The following is an 18,581-nucleotide window of genomic DNA, read 5'->3' on the forward strand; positions in this document are numbered from 1 at the left end:
TTATATCCAAAAAGTCAATTCTCTGCTGTGCAAAAAGCTTCCCACGTAACCTCCAAACCTACTCCCCCTGCCACCCTACTCAAAGATTTTGTTTACTTATTTGAGAGAGCAAGAGCACATGAGGTGGGCAGGGGGGAATCAGAGGGAGAGTTGACTTTCCACCAAACAGGGAACCCAATGCAGGGCTCGATCCCAGGACCCTGATGAGATCATGACCTGAGCCGAAGGCAGACACTTAACCAACTAAGCCACCCAGATGCCCCAAAACCTACTCTCTTTTAAGGTTCAAGATAGGCCAGGTGGAAGCAGGCCTCTAATTCTGGAATGGGTACTAAGCCTGCCTGCCTTTCCAAAGCCTCACACTCTATAGGCCTGAACCTCATAAGGTCCCTCTCTCCACTGTTTTCCTCATAACTCTGGCCTGATCCTGGACACTCTGTGCAGGACCACACCCAGAAGAGACAGGGAAGTCAGAGTATGAGGGTATGAACAAGAGGGAGGCAGTCATAGCAGCACAATGGAAAAGGAGACAGAATTTCAGAGACCCAAAGTCCAAGGTCTAGGAGACCTCCTCACAAGCCCCAGACCAAAGAGATCTCCAAAGGGGAGGTGAGGAATGGGGTAGATGGAGCACATAACTGCTCCTGGAAAGGGGGCACTAGTTTTAGTTTGAAATGGAAACACTTCTCAATGTGTACTACTGGCATATTGCTTTACAATTTCTAGGGCAGTCTAAGCCCTTCTCTCCTTCATCTGAAGATGGAAACACTGAAAACTTGAGATATTAACCAAGCTGCCCAAGGTCAATACCCATCAGTGACAGAAGACCTGTATTCTTCTCTCTAGACTAACTCTACATCCAGGCCATGTGTCTGCTCCCTTTCCCTTTCCTCTTCAGAGGGCGTGAATGGCTTATCTAGGGGACAATGAAAACACACTCAGGCACTACAACAGCCCCACTGATTTCAATGGGGCAAGACAAAGAGCCAAACACCAAGAAAGCTGGGACACTACTGCCAGAAGCCAGAGGATTTCCTCCCACGAAGAATGCCACTCAGGAACTCCCACAACCGGGGCCTGTCCTGAGACATGATCCTCACTGAAAAAGGACAAGGACCCACCAGCTTTCCCACGGTCACTGCTGACCTCGACTCGAGCCATAAGCCGGAGCCAGCCGGCCTTCCGGCTTAGCTCCTCCAAGTCCCACAGCCCACCCACCTTGGGCCGCGCTGGGGACGGCCGCGGCCTCTTCTTTACTTCAATCCAGTTCTCAGAATCCAGGTCAGGCAGGCTGGCAGACAGGCCCTTGGGCAGCGTCTTTAGGTTGCTGACCTCTTCTGTTTTGGTTGGCACCGGGGTGACTGCACGGGGAGAACCAGGTGCTGACTCTGAAGGGTGGAAAGGTGAGGTCCTCAACCTTCCAGCTGTCCTCTCGATGACAACCCTAAGGACTGTTGGCTGGAGGACAACAGGAAGGCACCTCGAGGCCCAGAGTACCTACCTGTCTCCTTCTGGTAATGCTGGCGGGGCACAAACTCGGGGCAGTTGAGGAGCTGGGAGAAATCAGTCTGGGAATAATCAACTATGGGGGGACCAGGAAGAGGCCATTTCTCCGGCTCCTCCCTCCTGCGGACTTTCTCATCAACGATCTCCACCACCTTGCTGTCCTTTAGGGCCTGCAGGGGAGAAGGAAGGAGTCTATGCAAAGAAAAGACTTGGAAAGAATGAGGTCTCAGAAGCTGGCAGACGAATGGCTGGCCCCCATGAACTCAGGAAGGAGTCTAGTGCTGGCAGGAGTATAAGAAAACTGGCACCATCTTCCACAACTAGCAGACAGACGAGATGTTCAAACTTGTAGGAGGGCACCACCGTGAAAAACATAACCTGCCCTTTGACTTTGCCATTCATTCTATATCCATTCATCCGCCCCCAGAGAAACAGGGCCACAGATAGATTACATTATGTGTAAGATGTGGATAAAAAGCCATTCATAAAAAAAAAAAAAAAAAAAAAGCCATTCATAGCAACAGTCTGTAATATGGAAAAAACTGGAAACTACCTAATTTGCCACCATATAGATCATTTAAAATAAGTAACGGCCTCTCTATTCAGTGGTATACTACTCACATTAAAAACAGCTTCACATGTGCTGAGGTGGAAAGAGCCATAAAAAAAACAAAAAAACAAAACAGGTGTAGGTCAATGTGCCTAAGATACCACTGGTGTTTGAATTTTTAAATAAAAACTTACAAACACATACACATTTTTCTAGGATTCACAGGTAAATTGCTATGGGTGCTTACTTATCTCTAGGAAAAAGGGTGAAGAGTGGAGAAGAGAGGAGACTTGTCTTTAAAAATCCTTTTAGTGGAAATGGGAAACATTTCAACAGTGCAACAGGCATTCTGCTCTACTGCCGTCAGAAGTGCAAAGGCACAGCCCCCTGAAGAAAGGGAACCCAGCAATTTGCCCTGTAGTGCAGCCTTCTCACTTCTATAAATCTACATCAATGATACGCTGGCAAAAATATGAAAAGATATATATGCAAGTCTAAGTAGGAATGAAGAGCATCTTTCTCTTATGTACTACTATGCAGTCAGCACCCAAATGTATTAACTGAAAACAAAAGAACAGGTAAAGAAATACATGCTCTATATGTTGCCATCTAAGAGAGGAAAAGGATACAAATACAGGAAGAGGCATTTGCTTATTTTTTTAAACAAAGGATTTGAAACAAATTGCCTATAAGGGAATAAAAGGAAAAAGGAGAATTTTAAGAGAGAATTTTAAGTCGGTCTTCTAGGAATATACCATGTTGATTTTACAGTCATGCAAATGTCTTACCTAAGTGCAAAACAATTAGAAATTGGAGGGGAAAAAGCAATCCCTAAAACTTGAGAGCTAAATGAAACTAACGAAACTAATACACATCAAATTAAAAACATAACCATACAAAGATCATTCCAGTACTTGAAAACAGTCATTTGAGTGTTTAAGTAGAAAAAAACCCTGTTTTTAGTAGTAGTAGAGGTATTATTATAAGAATAAGGTATACAAACTATTGAATAAAACAAAATGAGTAATTATGTTGAGGTCATCATCAGCATTAGGATTTGGGGTACAAAAGTATTACAAATAAAAGGTCATTGGTGTTATAAAGTCCTTGTAGTCCTGAACTTTAATAGAAAATTTCAGTATGATCTCCTGACGTACTTAAAAAAAAAGAAGCAGGGCAGCCTGGGTGGCTCAGCGGTTTAGCGCTGCCTTTGGCCTGGGGTGTGATCCTGGAGACCCGGGATTAAGCCCCACGTCGGGCTCCCTGCATGGAGCCTGCTTCTCCCTCTGCCTGTGTCTCTGCCTCTTCCTATCTCTCTCTCTCTCTCTCTGATGAGTAAGTAAAATCTTTAAAATAAAAAAAAGCAGCTCTAGAAACAATGATCAATCAAAGCAGCAATGAACATCCCTATAACTCCAACTGTGTGGTATATAAATATCATTTCCCCAAAAGAGGATCTAAAGCTCCTTGAAAAAAAGCCTATTCCAGATCTGAGGCAGGAAATGTACCAGATCAACCAGGATTCCTCTAACTCCAGATGGGACAACTAGATTCAGTTTATGAACTGCAATGGGCTGAAACTACAGGATGTCTGAATCCACAGGTTTGTGATGATACTAAAAGACACTAAAGCAAAACAACCCCACACCTGAACCCACAACCCGTAAAGTTATCAGGAATCAACTCATAATTCTGACAATCGGTTAACAAAGGGAAAGATCAAGTATTTATCTGCTCTTTCTGTACAAACCATACGTCTTGGTAACTGAATAGCTGATGAGGCAAAGTTCCTCCTTAAAGAGGCATTCCAGCTAACAAATGAAGACAGATCGATAGAATTAGAATTTCACCATTTCACAATCCCTAATGAAATAACAGGCAGGGGTCATCAACAGCAGCTTGCATCAGGAGAGAGAACAAATGAAATGCTCTGTGCCACCTGAGAGAACATATCATTATCTATAAAGGATTCTTTTTTTTTTTTTTTTTTTTCTATAAAGGATTCTTGACAAAGAGGGGAGGGAAACTCCCCAAACCTGAATCTGATCAGGCTCCTGGAGGAATACAGAAGAACATGTTAGAGGACATCACTTGTGGCCCATGAGAAATTTGACAAGCTACATAACCCAGTTTATTCCAATTAATAAATTGCAGAGTAAAAGAGAAGGGAAGAGGAGACTTAGTAAGGCAACACATGGGTCTTCTTTGAATCCTGATTCTCATAAAATACAAAAATGTTTTTTGACAAATGGGGAGAGTTCGCAACTGTTTAGACATATTAAAGAATTATTAACATTTTTACATGGGATTATGATATAGTGATTACATTTTTTATCAGGTATTTATCTTTTAGAGATAAGTACTAAAACATGGATGAAATGTCAGGTTACCTGAGATTTTCTGCAAAGTAATTTGGAAGAGGAAACAGATGGGGGATAGATGGAGTGAGACGGGCCATGAGTTGGTAATTGCTGAGGCTGGGCGATGGGTTCATCATACCATTCTGTCTACTTCTGTAAATGTCTGCAATTTTCCACAGTAAGAGGGAGAAAGAGGAGAGAAGGGAGGCAGAGAGGCTGGCCAAGCCTTGAAGCTTTAGCAGAAGTCATCAGATGAGGACTCTTCCAGGGTTTTCTGCCGGGGCCCACACTCCAACTCCATAAGTAAGGACCTTTCCTTCCCCTGCACCCCAGCCCCAGGGAGGGAGACCTACCGCAAAGATGAGTGAAATGTCAGTGGTAAGGGCCTGCACTCGGTGGAAGGAAGCAATAAGGGTGATGGGAAGGAAACCGTCAGCATCCATTTTCCGTCGCAGGAAGAAGTCTCGCTCTAAATTGTCCACGCTGAAGTAGTATTCGCTGGGTGGAGAGGAGAAGACAGAAGATTGCTGCGTCACTTAGGAGTCTGCCTTTTTCGTCCTACACCCCCCCACCCCCGGCCACCTCACATAGCCTCTTACCGACCCTGACCCTATCGTACGGACAGTATCAAGGGCTGGAAAGAGATGTTACCCTGTCATGGCTCCCTCGCCTCAGGTTAGACCCACTCCCCCGGCCCTTCAGCCTCTCTGTAGGCCTGGCAAACCCCTCATCCACCATTAAAACCCAGTTCCATTGTCACCGGTCACCTTCTCTTCTCCTAAAACACTATCACACTCTACCGAAATGATCCACTTCCTTGTACGGCTCCCCAACTAGACTGAGGGACAATCTATAGGACTGGTTTGGAGCTAGGGTTCCACATCAGGCGGAAATGGATTCAAATCTGTGCCTTGTTGTTTACTAGCTCTGAGACTCTGGGTAAGTTCCTGGGTCTGTGTGCTCATCCCTGAAATGGAGTTAACACCCAGCTCATAGGAATGAGATAAGTGTAGGACCAAGCAAGAGAGAATGCCTGTAAAGCGCTTAACACTGGGCCTCACTAACAGGGAGTACTCCACAGGTGTTTGCTAGCATTCTGACCATGTTGCCATTAACACAGACAAGTGCAGAAGGGGGTGGACTCTGGACATTCCTCCTTCCTTTTTATCACTGGTAATTTCTAAATTTCTTAAAGCAAATACGATATTACTTTTGCAATATTATCTTTATGAAAATTTAACTTTTAAAGGGTAAGTGCTGGTTATCTTTCTCAGCTCCAGCCAAAGGCAACCAAAGATTGCTGGTGCAGGATATGCTGCTACCATAGCACCAGAAGGACCTGCCAATCCCTACTCTACCCAGCATGACAGGTCCCAACCCTATGCATCGCTCCAGGAAGGAGGCTTCTGTCCACTCACATCTGTCGCTTGATGTAGTCTTTGAGCAGTTCCTGGTCCACACTGTAAAGCTCAGTGCTGCTGACATTGTCAAAGTAGTAGGTGATGTTGTTCATGTACTTGGGGGTACGAGGCCCCTCTGCACCATCAAACTTTCGGTAGCCAAACTGGTAGTCAAAATGGGCTATGGGGGGAAATGGGTGCCATAAGGGAGAGAAGATCCCTGCCCACCGCCCCCGCCACACTCCCTCGGACATCCCGGAGCCCAAAGGGGCCTCACGTACTTCGAGTGCCACCCCGGCCGCGTCCCCGGCCGCGACCGCGCCCCCGTCCACGGCCACGGAAGGAAGCCCGCGCCCCACCAGCCCCATCACTCTTCACACTCGATGTCTCATCCTGGTCGTGCCAGGCAGGCTCCGGTTTGGTCTCTGGTTGCCAGGCTGGGGTGGGGGGGGCCATGGGCACGGGCACGTAGGTGGCAGGCTCAGACCCTATGGGGAGAGGGGCACTGGGTCACGCTTGAGGGTGACCCCCATGCCCAGGCCCTCCACAGTGGGTGGTACATACCTTTGATCTCCCCTCGGTTGGCAGGTGTGTGTCGTGGCTCTGGAGGGCGAGCAGGGCGTGAGACCAGTTTTTCTCTGGGCACTTCAGGTTTCATGTCTATTTGCAACGGAACCCACTTGTGTTTGTTCCCTGGACAACAGCATGGGCACATGAAGAAGGTTTAAGAGAGGTCCCTCCTATCCATGTTCACCCCTAACCATTCTTCAGTCTGGAGCAATAGGTCTGACTCAAAATCTGATGACCTTGGGCAAATTCCTTCTCCCACACCGGACCTTATTTTTATCTCTAAAATAAGGAAGCCATGGACCTCAATGTGACAGACCCTCCTGGCTGACTCCTAATACTGATTTCTCCTTGGTCAGAGAACCCCTTTCTGGAGCCAGACATGTGGCTGCCCAGAATCAAGACTGTACTTCCAGGCTCCCTTTCGACAGGTGCCAAAATTCTATGAGAGCCATCACATGAAAGTAGTCAATTCCAGGTTGAGTCCTTAAAAGGGAGCTACTCTCTCTCCTTTTCCATTCCTGCTAGCTGGAATGAGAAGGAAGAGTGAGCTACCTTGGATGAAAAGAGCCAACACACCACAGCAAGATGAAAGGAAAATGAAAAGAAATGGCTATCATTCTAGGGCTGGCCTATTTATACCCAGCTGTCAGATGAGAGAAATACCTTCTATCTTGTTTAAAACACTGTTATTTTGAATCTCTGTCAAAGCAGCCAATCTGTACCCTAAACACCCTTAGCCAAGGCAACAGGAGCTCTTGTCTTTAAACAAATCTTACATGGTACAGCGATACACCAAGACACACTGATTATCCACAGGCAGGGACCTCATCTGTCCTGTGCTACAGCTTGACTACTGAGAACAGAGCCTACTGGGTGTTTGTTAAGTAAGAGAAAGAACTGACAGATGGAAGGCAGAAGAAGGGAAGACTGCTGGCCTAGTGGCCTACACCAGTCAGCCTCCCAAGGACTTCTCAGAGCTCCTGAAACTAGCAACCCCAAGTTCTGACACTTCCCAGTTCTGCCTCCCATGGACTCCTAACCCCTGCTGCAAGTCACTCACCTTTCTTCTTCTGGCCCCCTCGCTGGCAGTCCTCATCCCCATTCTTCTCCTCCCCAGATTCATCCGATTTGGTTTTCGGGCTCTCTTTACTATCGCTCCCCTCTCCTTTCTCCTGTTCCTTCATGTCCTTTTTGGGTGGCAGCTTACGGGCAGGCTGGGACTTGTGGGACTGTGGCTGCAGCGGAAAGCAGAATAGTAGGGAGGTGACGTGAATCTGAGATCCTCCTGGAATGGGACAGAAGCACCCCCTCCACCACCACTAAGAAAACAGGGCAGAGGAGCTGGAGCATTCAACAGCAAGTTGGACTAGATGTATATTCTCAGGTCCTGTTTGCACAGCTGAGATGCTTCCACTGGGAAGTGTGGTGAAACAGGTAACAGGTCACCTTGTCTCTCCATATTCCTCGAGTGTAACTAAGGGACTGAAACAGCCCCCAGGACTCACGGGCTAGGCCTGCAGGGACCATATGTTTACTCCTACAAGACCCCACCAACCTGGTAGTCTGGGGGATGGAAGAGATGCTAGCCCTCAGTTTGTCCATAGCAACCATGTCTGTGAACTGAAGGCCAGTAGCCACTGCTAGTGAGGAATCTAGGCCAACAGCACAGAACAAGAGCACTAGAAGGAAAAGATTGATCTGCTGGGATTAAATAGTGCTACATGAGCTTCCCTAAGACATATCGTCTGGAGGTGGGTACATGGCCTAAGGGCCACTCTCCTGCTTCACTCACTGGGAACCCAAGTATAGTTGATGGAGAACACCAGCTCTGGAATGATATAACACAGTTGACTTCCAATCCCCACTTGACCATCAAGGGCTAATTATTATCTTCAGTGGCCTCATCTGTAAAATGGGAATTACTAAAGGACCTATCTCTAAGTCACTGTGAGGGACAGGTGAAATGGTAAACAGCACTTGGCAGTTCCTGACATACAGCAAGGGCTCAAATGACGATGATTTTTAGCTATTTCAGCACTGCCCATACTGTACCAACCAGTCTTGAAAAACTGAGAAAGGTAAGATCCGAGGCTCTGAGAACTTAAGAACTCAAATATGTCTATGTCCATAGCATTTAAACCTGCCCATCCTCCCCATAGACCCACCTGCACACTCTTGTGGGCTATCTCTCCAGGTGTGGGCCAGTTGATTGCATCTCCAAAGTCACCAACCTGCAAGACACATTCTATGAGGGCCCTGGGGTGGCCCTGTCTCTGCCATTCAGCTCCTCACCTAAAATACCATTCCCCTAAGAGATCAGAAGTCACAATCAGTCTATCCACTAGGACCATCTACACTGGAGACCCAGAGGGGGCTCCTCTGCTAGAGGTTCCAGAGCTACCTCGCAGCTCAGAAGAGGCCACCACCTCTTTAAGGAAGTCCCCTAAGGTTGCCCTCTCCTACTCCTTACCTTGCTGCCTTTGCGCTGTTTAGGAACTGCTGCCCTCACCACCTTGGCTGGAGCAGAATGTTCTGTGAGAACAAGAAGAGAGAGATGGTTATGCAAAACCCATGGAGGGAACACCACTAGCTCCTCACCCTCATTACCACCTCTGCTCCATGAAGCAACCTGCAGGTTTCCAAACAAGGAAGACATGGTGAAGAAGGGAAGGGCATATGCTCTAACAGTAACTGCAACAACTGCTGGTCCAGTAACAACTGCACCAGCCTCTCGGAAAAAATCATGGAAAATGAAATCATGGAAACAACCAGCAGCCAACACCCCAGGAATTTGACTCTGAGGCAGAAGGGCCCTCCCAGCTCTGTACCCTCTTGTAAAGAGGGCCACGGGCCCTCCTGGACAGGGGAAGTCCATGGTAGACTGGGGCCATAACCAGAGCTGGCTCTAGAATGGAAGGCTCCCAGATCCCAGCAGATTCCATAAAGGAAGGATTTGAAAGGCCTTCTCTGGCTCTAACACTGTGGAAGTCTATGTGTGAGCAGATCTGGGCTAATGATCATGGGGAAGGCATGATAAAAATCCTGAGCTGGCAATCAAGAAGTCCAGGGCTCTCCTAAGCCTCCTCACTCCCTACTGGGACCAGCTCTGTCCTCAATGACCTGCAGTTAACAGAGGATTAGCAGAAAAGTCTCCCTGCTCTCCCAACTTCCCAAAGCAAAAGCGAACCCTACTTGACTCAATGGTCCCAACCTTTAGGAATTTATTCTAATCATACAAATGAAAAGAGCGTTCAGAATTATGTACAAAGATGTTGTCCATAACAGAAGTGCTGTTTATAACTTCAAAAAATTGACAAACTACACATCCAACAGCAGAAAACTAGCTAAAGAAATAAAAGTTTAACAATTTTTAGAGTTAAAAAGATAATGCTCTCTACCAGAGATAAAAGATATGAAAAGATAAACACAGGAAATGAGAAAAGTTGCAATTCTATTTTTGTAAAACCAATAAAAAACATGCATATGCCAGGGTGCCTGGGTGGCTCAGTAGGCTGAGCATCTGATTCTTGGTTTTAGCTTAGGTCATGATCTCAAGAGTCATGAGATCAAGCCCCTCCTCAGGCTCCATGCTCAGCAGGAAGGTCTGCTTGAGATTCTCTCTCCCTCTCCCCCTCTTCCCACTCACACTCTCTCTCAAATAAATAAATAAATATATTTTAAAGATTTTATTTATTTATTCGAGAGAGAGAGAGAGAGAGAGAGAGAGAGAGAGAGAGAGAGAGAGGCAGAGACACAGGCAGAGGGAGAAGCAGGCTCCATGCAGGGAGCCCAATGTGGAACTAGATCCCGGGACTCCAGGATCACACCCTGGGCCAAAGGCAGGCGCTAAACGGCTGAGCCACCCAGGGATCCCCTCAAATAAATAAATATTTTTAAAAGCCCCATGTATATACACAAGTAGGAATTCTGGAAGGCCATATAACCAAAAATCATCAAGAGTAAAGTAGTGTATTAACAGGGATTTAATTCTGTTTGGAGTTTTCCAGTCATTTCAACAAAGACATGGGCTTTTTAAAAAGAAAAAAAAAAATGTTTTTTAAAGAAGTTACTCTAATAGGTCTGGTCCCTTCTATACCTACACTTATTTTCCAAACATACTTGTGAAGAACAGGGTTTCTGAATGCTGCTGCCCCCAGAGACTCATGGGGAAAGGTCCATCCTGGGGCTCTGCTCACCCACTTCTCTCCCATCACTCTGCCTCCACTGTTGGCTAGCCATGCCAAGACAAGAGCTGCCCCTAGTCCCTGAGCAGAGAAATCTGCCTACCTGGCCTCAAAAGGAATTCTCTACTCCTCGAACAGACCCATGTTCTCTTAATGAGTAGCAAGAATCCCTGCCTGACTCCTAACTGTGAGGTCACGGCATTCTTGGCTTTTAAACCCTATTGGAGCCACTGCCCCCTCAAGACGCCCCACATGCCTTCTGAGAGCTGGAGCTGTGGAAACCCAAGGCCACAGCATCTTCCAGCCTCAGTGCTAGATAGTGTAGATGCAAACAATCTCTCAATCCCAAGAGGATGAAGCCCATAGAACCAGGGAGCTACTACGCACTGACTTTCTTGACCGTCCTGGGTGGCCCAGAGAAGCCTACCACCATTCGGTTCCCAGCTAGGCTGCTGCTTGGAACCAGGACCTGGCAGAAGCACCTGCTACAGGATCCTCATCCTTGAGTACACCCAAGGAATTGGCAGTGATCACTGCTCCTGGGACCCATCCTCCGCAACAAAACTCCCTGCATGCTATCAGAGTAAGAGCAGGCCAAGGGCCTGCAACTTCAAATTCATTAAAAAGAAGCTGGAAAGGGGAATCAGGCTCAGAGGGTGAGGTGTTCCTAAAGAGTTTCCTTGAAAAGGTGAGACCAAGTTTTTCAGGTCATTGTCTGTTTCTCCTAAAATAAAAAATAAAAATAAAAATAATAAAAACTCTTAAAGTTGGAAAGAGTCATATCCTGTGATCACTCTGCCTGACATTTCATTCACCAAGATCAAAAAGGCATATGGTAAAGCACTTAAAAGTTCGGGCTCCAATTAATGGGAGAGCCATCCTGCCACTAAGAGACCACACCAATTCCCTATTCCCTCACCAAGGGCAAGATGACCGAGGGAATAGGCTAGTCGGGACACACGTAGGAATATTCTTCAAGTATCCTGTGTGAAGTTTGTTGAAAAAGCCCCATCTCTAGCTAGCTTCTCTCTTCCCCCAAGGACCCAGAGTGCCCTGTTCTCGCGCTGCTCGCAGCTAAAGCCTGAGGCTGCTCCTACTTCAAGGAAGTCTCCCAGAGAGAGAGAGAAAAGTCCACTAGGGAGAGAGAACTACTTCTGCCTTTACGTAAAATTCCTAGATCTGTTAAAATCCTGTGGGGCCTAGGAGAAGCCAGGAAGGCTCAGATGCGTAACTGTCAGGCCCTATGGGAGACTAGAAAAAAGACTAGGCTTTCTGACTTCAATTACACATCCCTTTCTGGGTCCCCTCCCCACCATCCTCCTTCAGCAGGCAACCAACCAACCGTCTCTCTCTCCACCTCCACAATATATAGAGGACTTGGCATCTGAAATGGCTCCCAATGAAAACCAATCCTTTGTGCAGGTGCCAGTCCCTATGTTCCAGCATCATCCCAGGGAAAATAGAGAACAAGCCCCCTTCTCCCACCTCTGCGTTCTGGAACTTGTGCCAGTGACCCAAGCCCACCTCAGGAAACAGTAAACTCACCACCACGCACCTGCCTGAAAAACAGTTGTAGGTCAGAGCAGCAAAAAGGATCATGGTTCTGATCCCCTCTGTTTGCAGTTGGGGAACCAAGGCCCTCAAGGGGCTTGCCTGGGGAAAAACCAGGATGAGAGCCAGAAGTTTCAACTCTTTGTTCAAGCGTTCTTCCCGCTTGCCACAAATCCCATGTGTCCACTGGTGGAGTCAAAACTCCTTCTTTGTGCAATCTTAGGGCACTTCTCCAGTGTTTCCTGGTAAGTGGGGTTATTGAAGGCAGGGAGAGGTTCTCCGGTTCTCAGGTACTAAGGGAGGGAAGTGTGGTGAGGCAAGCCCTACTCGAAGCCCAGCATTCTAAGGGAGCAGGATGGCAGACAGAGGCCCCAGAAGTACCTTCCCTCCTTGAATAAGGCAAGACATGGGCTAACAGAGCTAACAGGTAAAGAAGAAAAGCCACTTTCTGTCCCATAGGACCATCTTCAACCAGGAACCAATAGTGACTAGTTCCAGGGGGCGATGAGGCTTCCTAAATACATACATGCATTTGTGCATTAAATGAAACACAGCAGAACCTCTATGTGTGGTTGTGGTCGTTAAGGATGCAGCTCCAGGAGACTCTGTGAACCTGCACCTCCATGGCAAACTCACCATTTTTACTTCAGATTATTGAGAGTGGTGGGGATCAGGGGAGCTCAACTACTATGGCTAATGCAGGATACCAGGCAACAAGGAGCAGAAGGTGGGTACCAAGGGTGGGCAGGGCAGAGAGAGGCTCACCGCACAACACTATCTAACCCTCCGAGATTTGCTCTCTGCTTCAACTGTCACCCCTTCATTCAAACACTGTCTAAGAAAGCAGACAGTCCATTCTAACTACATAAGACTTTGTTATCTACTGCATTTGGTTGAAGTCCCTACCAACTCTGCCCCTGGAGAACCTCTCTAAACTTAAGTTTCTTCAGCTGTAAGACTTAAGGCCTAATTATCTCATAGCACTGCTGTGACAGTTACACGACCAGAGCATAGTAAGAGTACCCAGCACACAATAAGTGCTAAATATTTCAATTCAGATTCACACAAGAAGTTTACAATTTCCAAGTAATCCTCATCCTCAGAAAGAAAAAGAAATCATCAAATGATCTCTCGACATGAAAAGAATCAGAATGTGTGGAGAAAAACGGGATCAATGGGCTGGATTCACGGACTTGGATTACAAATGATCCCCCCACTACTGGACTCCAGCCTGGCCCTTCTTCCGGACACTGCCCTCCAGAGACAGGCTGGGCTCCAGGGCAGGTTTCCCCAGAAAAGAGGAAAGAAAGAGGGGGGAGTTCACCACAAGTCCATGGGGAGGCTTTGGCATAAGCCCCTGCCATGTCAGAGGAAGGAAGAACATAGGGAAGGCTTGGAGTTCCCTTTCAGTTAAAGAAACGTAGTCACTTGATTTTTAACTCAGCATGGAAGGAAGAGAGCCTAGGACCAAACCCATAAACACCTGGTATAAAGCCAGATCAAACAAACAAACACAAACATACTGTCTTGTTCTAGAGAAAGATCCTAATGCTATGGACTCTGCGATAAAAGCTACTCAGAAGATAGACCTAGGAGATCTAAAGAGCAAAGACTTGGGTCAACTAGTGGGGAACTAGGTTTTAGAGGGAGTAGGCACATGCGTGATCAAACTCGACAGGTTGTGGTAAAAAGAACTGGTAAGAGGGAGAAGCTGAAAATGAAACTGGGGACAAAGGTGGGTAAAAGGGGAAACCAGGCTGGGCCAGATGGGTGAAAGCCTGGAGGGACTAACTGGGTGGTCAGACTTCAGCCTCAGTGCCAGCTGAATGGGGAAGGCCTAATGTTTACTTTGGGGCTGGCACCATTTCCTGGACATTGGCATCTGAAAGGGCTGAATTTACCCTGACTGAAAAGAACTACTCTGGGGAACAAGGGAATTTATTAGGCTAAATAAGGGGCTGCATTACTTGAGTTCACACTTACCCACCTGCAGACCTTTACCTGGCCATTAGGCCAATCTCCTTGGGGAGCGCTCTCAGACCCCAAGTAAAGTGCCCCTGCTGCATGATCTTTTAGTGCTGTAACCCTCACCCCTAATCCTGTGACTCCTTTGAGGGCAGGCACCGGGCTGTTTGGATAGCAGTAATCCCAGTGTCCAGCTCAGGGCCTGACAACACAGCTGGCATCGGTTGAATTAACAGAGTTCACAAGCCCATCTCCTCTATGATTTCACACCAAGCAAAGAGGCTTTGCAATTTCCAAGCGCTAAATCCCAAGGCTACAGTCTCAACCCTCCCACCCTCAGGCAGAGCTCTCCCCAGACAGAGAAACAAAGTAATCGAGGCCCTGCTGGCTTCCAGAGGAACCCTATGCCCAGCCCTGCCTTGACTCTGTGGCACACGATTAACCTGAAATGCAGGCTGGGTCCTAATCCAGATTCCAGCATTCTTCAATTGTATAACCTTAGGGGGCGCACTACCTCCCATACTCCCTGAGCCTCACCTTCCTCAACAGAACCAAAGGTAGTAACATGAGGTCTAGAGGTATGGAGGGAGAGAAGGCAAGACCTCAACCACTGAGATTTCTCATCCAAGCAGAAGAGATGCTAGGGACAGGCTGTGGTTGTAATATTAACAAGCGCATATGATATGTAGGTAAGCCCTTACTAGATACCATGCGTTGTTGTGACACTGAGCTAGTTTTTCTAATTGGCCTCATTTTACAAATGAAAAAACCAAGGCACAGGTGGAAAGATTATCTGCCAAAACCAGTAAGTAGTACAAAAGGATTTGAAGCCAAGCAGTCTGACTCAAACCTGTGCTCTTTAACCACTAGGAGGAGAGTCCAAGTCACCTTCTCATTGTGGCCAACAGGGCAGATCCTTAGTGGCAGGGACACGGGGGCTATCTTTCTACACACTGGGGAAATACAAGACCCACTACAAGAAAACCTAAGGTCACAGATCAGGGCAAGTAACACTCCCATAACTGGATGCCAGCAACCTGACAATCCCCGTCTCCCCTACACAGAGACAAGCAGGGGAAACTGCCACCAAGCACCTAGCTGCAGTCCCTATTTCTGGCACCCTGGCGAGGAAATAGGCACTGCTTTCAGGTGCCCCTCCCAGTTCTTCCATTCCTGCCTCTGCCCCAATGCAATGAGGTTTCGGGAGGTAGGAGTGGAGGGTCCAGCTAACATTGATTCTGCCCCCACCTTCAGCTTCCCAATATGGGGAAAACCACCACTACCATCTGCATGAGCTGCAACCTGAGACCCTGAAATGTGGAAGGCAGCAAAACCATCTAAGCGGAAGGTGGGGCAGGAGTCTTCTGGGTGACACTGCCCACCTGCGTTTATCTCTCCTATGCCAGCCTAGGGGCAGAGTTGTGGAGGTGTTTGAAGACCACAGGCCTCTCATGCCATCCCCACTGACCCTGACACCCCCTGAGGCAGAAACCCTCTTCTAAGGAGTAAAAAGAGTGCTGGGCTAACTTCCTCCCCCTGCTCACCAGTTCTTGCTGCCATTGCCACCAACTTGTCAGAGACCTCTTTCTGCCCAGCCCTCTTGCCTTGACACCCCAGACCCATGGATGGAAACACAGGAATGGGCAGGAGGGCACCCCTGTGTGGAAGCGGGGGTGGTGAGGCCTTCAGAACATCAAACCATCTTGAGGCTCCACTCAAAGGAAGCTACTGGCTACAATCTGTGCCCCTTGGCCTGGGAGGAGGGGCAGGGCCACTGGGCCCCAATCACATGGTGCTGCTTGGACTGGCCTAGGCCTAGGCCCAGGGGACTATCTTTAGCCTGTGGTGACCTAGGCAGCCTGGTGCCTCCACTCTCCCTGACCAGACATGGACCTTGCCCCCAAGGCTGGTTCTAGCCCCTAAAGTCCTGCCCACGAGCTAACTAATAATCATCATAGCTGAAACACACGAGTCTCCCAAATGCCAGCACCCTAACCCAGCCTTTCTGAAGAGCACATCTGGTTCTAGTTAGAACTGTAGTAATAATAACCACCCTTTTACTAGGTGCTAGTCTAAGTTGCTTTGTATGTGTGATTTTACTAAACTGCCTCAAAAAGACACTATTATTCCAGTTCCTCACAAAATGAAAGGGAGGCAAGGTACTAGCCTAGTATATATTCTGTAGGACATCACTCACAGATCTCAGCATTAATTTCAGATTTCTTCCAAGGAAGTCTGAAGTCTTCCCTGTGAGTGCCCAATGTAAAGAGCTACCCAACTAGCAACACAGGAGCAAATGCTAATCCAGTCTCTAACTTGGGGTCTTCAGAGCCAGGCCCAGAAATGGCTGCATCTGTTTCCCAAGCCCACCAATCACTTCCTGAGAGTGTATTATACACTTGCAAGGTACCAAAGCTTTTAACGAACAGTAGCTCCTTTGTGTTTTCACAACCACTCAGGAGGTAGGTATGATGATGACGATTCCCAAATTACAAATGAGGACGTGAAGGCTGAGAGGCTAAATGATTTGTCCAAGTTCAGCAGCTACCAGGTTCCAGAGCTGGGACTGAAACTCTGGTTCAGCCTGACCCCAGCTCTGGACTCTGCCAGCCTGTCACACACCCTTTGTGGACAGGGACTGTGAACCCCATAGAGTGGGGACCTTTTCTACCTTTCCCATTCACCTCTGAGAGCCAAGACTACAACCCATACCTGGCAGGCCCACAATGTACATTTACTGAATGAAGCATTCTCTTCTGGGAAGAAAGGTGAATTAGCCCTTTGCATTACAACTGGACAGCACAGCTGGACCGTCCAGCACTGCAACCCCTTCAGAGTCTAGACTATGTTCTCTTCTCAGACTTGGAATCGGTGTACTTTCATCCAAACACCACTGGCCAGTTGTGGAAAACAGATGACAGAGAGGGTACATGGCAGACGAAACAGCACATGGACTTCCCCGAGGTCCTGACTTCAGCCTCTAGGCCCCAAGCTGTAGCAGAAATCACAAAGCTGGCCAGCAATACTGGCAAGCTGGGAAGCACAAGTATCAGCTGAGGGGGTGGCGGTATCACCCACTCAAAAGCAGCCAAGGCTCTACCGTCGAATAGAGTAGGGTGTTGCCAGAGCTTCTGAGTTTTCAAGAAAAGTAGACAAAGTAATGTTAAAAAAGAAATTTCCTGCTAAGTACTGCTAATCATTCACGTAAAAAAAAAACAAAAACAAAAAACCCAACCTTCTCTGAGCCATATGGGCTCCTGAGTGTCCCTGAGAGATAGGCCAAGCTTTGAGTGGCTGGGCCCTGGACTTCAGGAGCCACCTCTTTCAGGAAGGTTGAGAAATAGCAATGCTGCCTGACTCCACTGTCCTGATGTGGGAGGCTGCTGATCTCAAAGTTGATTTTCCCCTGTCCCTAGTGGTCACCCACCGTGTCAGGTAATACAAATTCATTTTTATTGTCTTAACCTGCTTCTCTGCTTCAAGAGGCTTCTGAGTCCCCCACCCAAATTACTTTGGATTATCACTTTTATTGGAGTGGAGAGTTCTCAGACCCAGTGAAGGCCAGAAGGGACTTGAGAACTCATCTCCTTGTATAAATAGGAAAACTGAGCCCAGGAGGGACCAGGCTATGCTCAAAGAAGAGACCAGTGAATTGCTGTGAAGCTGGCACTGACCATCCAGTTCCTGACTCCAAATCCAGAGCTTTCCCAACTGGTAGGGAAGCCAATTTCCTGCCTAAACAAAATATGCTCTGTGCACCTTGACACCCACTCATGGGACGGGGGCATGGCATATGTGGGTAGAGGGCAGGTTTAGAAACCCAAGCATTACAGGAAATGCCCCTCAGGTTTTTTTGTTTTTGTTTTTGTTTTTTGCCCCTCGGTTTTTAAGAAAAACTTCTCACATGGAACTGGAATACATGACAGAAAAGGAGGGCTGCTCTTGTTGAAGTGGATCTAATCTAGGAGGCAGGTGTCACTTTTACCTTCATTTTTTTTTTCTTCACACTTCCCCAGGGATGGCTGAACCTCTTGGCTCCCTCTGGGAGATGGGGTACAGGTAGGCCTGACCACTTATCCATGCAGGGTGGCAGGTCAGACATCCTCACTGGCCCCCAGCTTTCTGCTTTGTGAAATCACTGAGCCCTAATAGCTCCAGCCCTGCAGGCTGGGTATACTTCACAAAGGGAAATCCCACAGAAATGGAAGAGTCTTGCCGGGTATCCCAGAAACAGATGGCAAGCTGGAGTCCTTGAATAGGGACTATTTACCCCAATCCAGGTCTGCCAAGATTTGCTTGCCAGAAGCAGCTGATCTGTGTCTCTTGAGGAGTTCTGGCCATGAGGCCCCTTTAGTGCCACGTGCTACACCCCAACTGGGAAAGAGTAGAGCCCTGGTACACCACAGAGGAAGAGATAGGGCTTGCAAATCATGGGCTCAGGGTGTGTCATCACTTGCAGACTCCCACCCCCCAAAGACGTCCTCAAGGCAGGTAT

At 47.7% G+C, this 18,581-nt stretch overlaps 1 protein-coding gene across 6 annotated transcripts in view; it reads right to left on the reverse strand.

Moving 5' to 3' along the window:
• LARP1 (La ribonucleoprotein 1, translational regulator) overlaps nt 1–18,581 on the reverse strand; it is an 84,594-nt gene that overhangs the window by 15,073 nt on the left and 50,940 nt on the right. For 3 of the 6 annotated variants that reach the window (XM_038534947.1, XM_038534943.1, XM_038534944.1), the window contains exons 2-10: nt 8,857–8,918; nt 8,552–8,617; nt 7,447–7,621; nt 6,381–6,509; nt 6,098–6,304; nt 5,835–5,997; nt 4,770–4,914; nt 1,502–1,676; nt 1,219–1,388 (exon numbers count right to left, since the gene is read on the reverse strand). In XM_038534947.1, coding sequence (XP_038390875.1) covers nt 1,219–1,388; nt 1,502–1,676; nt 4,770–4,914; nt 5,835–5,997; nt 6,098–6,304; nt 6,381–6,509; nt 7,447–7,570 — 1,113 coding nt within the window. In that variant the 5' untranslated portion in view covers nt 7,571–7,621; nt 8,552–8,617; nt 8,857–8,918. Of the gene's footprint in view, nt 1–1,218; nt 1,389–1,501; nt 1,677–4,769; nt 4,915–5,834; nt 5,998–6,097; nt 6,305–6,380; nt 6,510–7,446; nt 7,622–8,551; nt 8,618–8,856; nt 8,919–10,505; nt 10,530–10,673; nt 10,742–18,581 lie in introns of those variants that run through there. The other 3 variants (XM_038534948.1, XM_038534945.1, XM_038534946.1) reach the window with 3 other exon arrangements.

Source organism: Canis lupus, chromosome 4 (genome assembly GCF_011100685.1).
Source record: "Canis lupus familiaris isolate Mischka breed German Shepherd chromosome 4, alternate assembly UU_Cfam_GSD_1.0, whole genome shotgun sequence".
In the NCBI taxonomy this organism is placed as follows: Eukaryota; Metazoa; Chordata; class Mammalia; order Carnivora; family Canidae; genus Canis; species Canis lupus.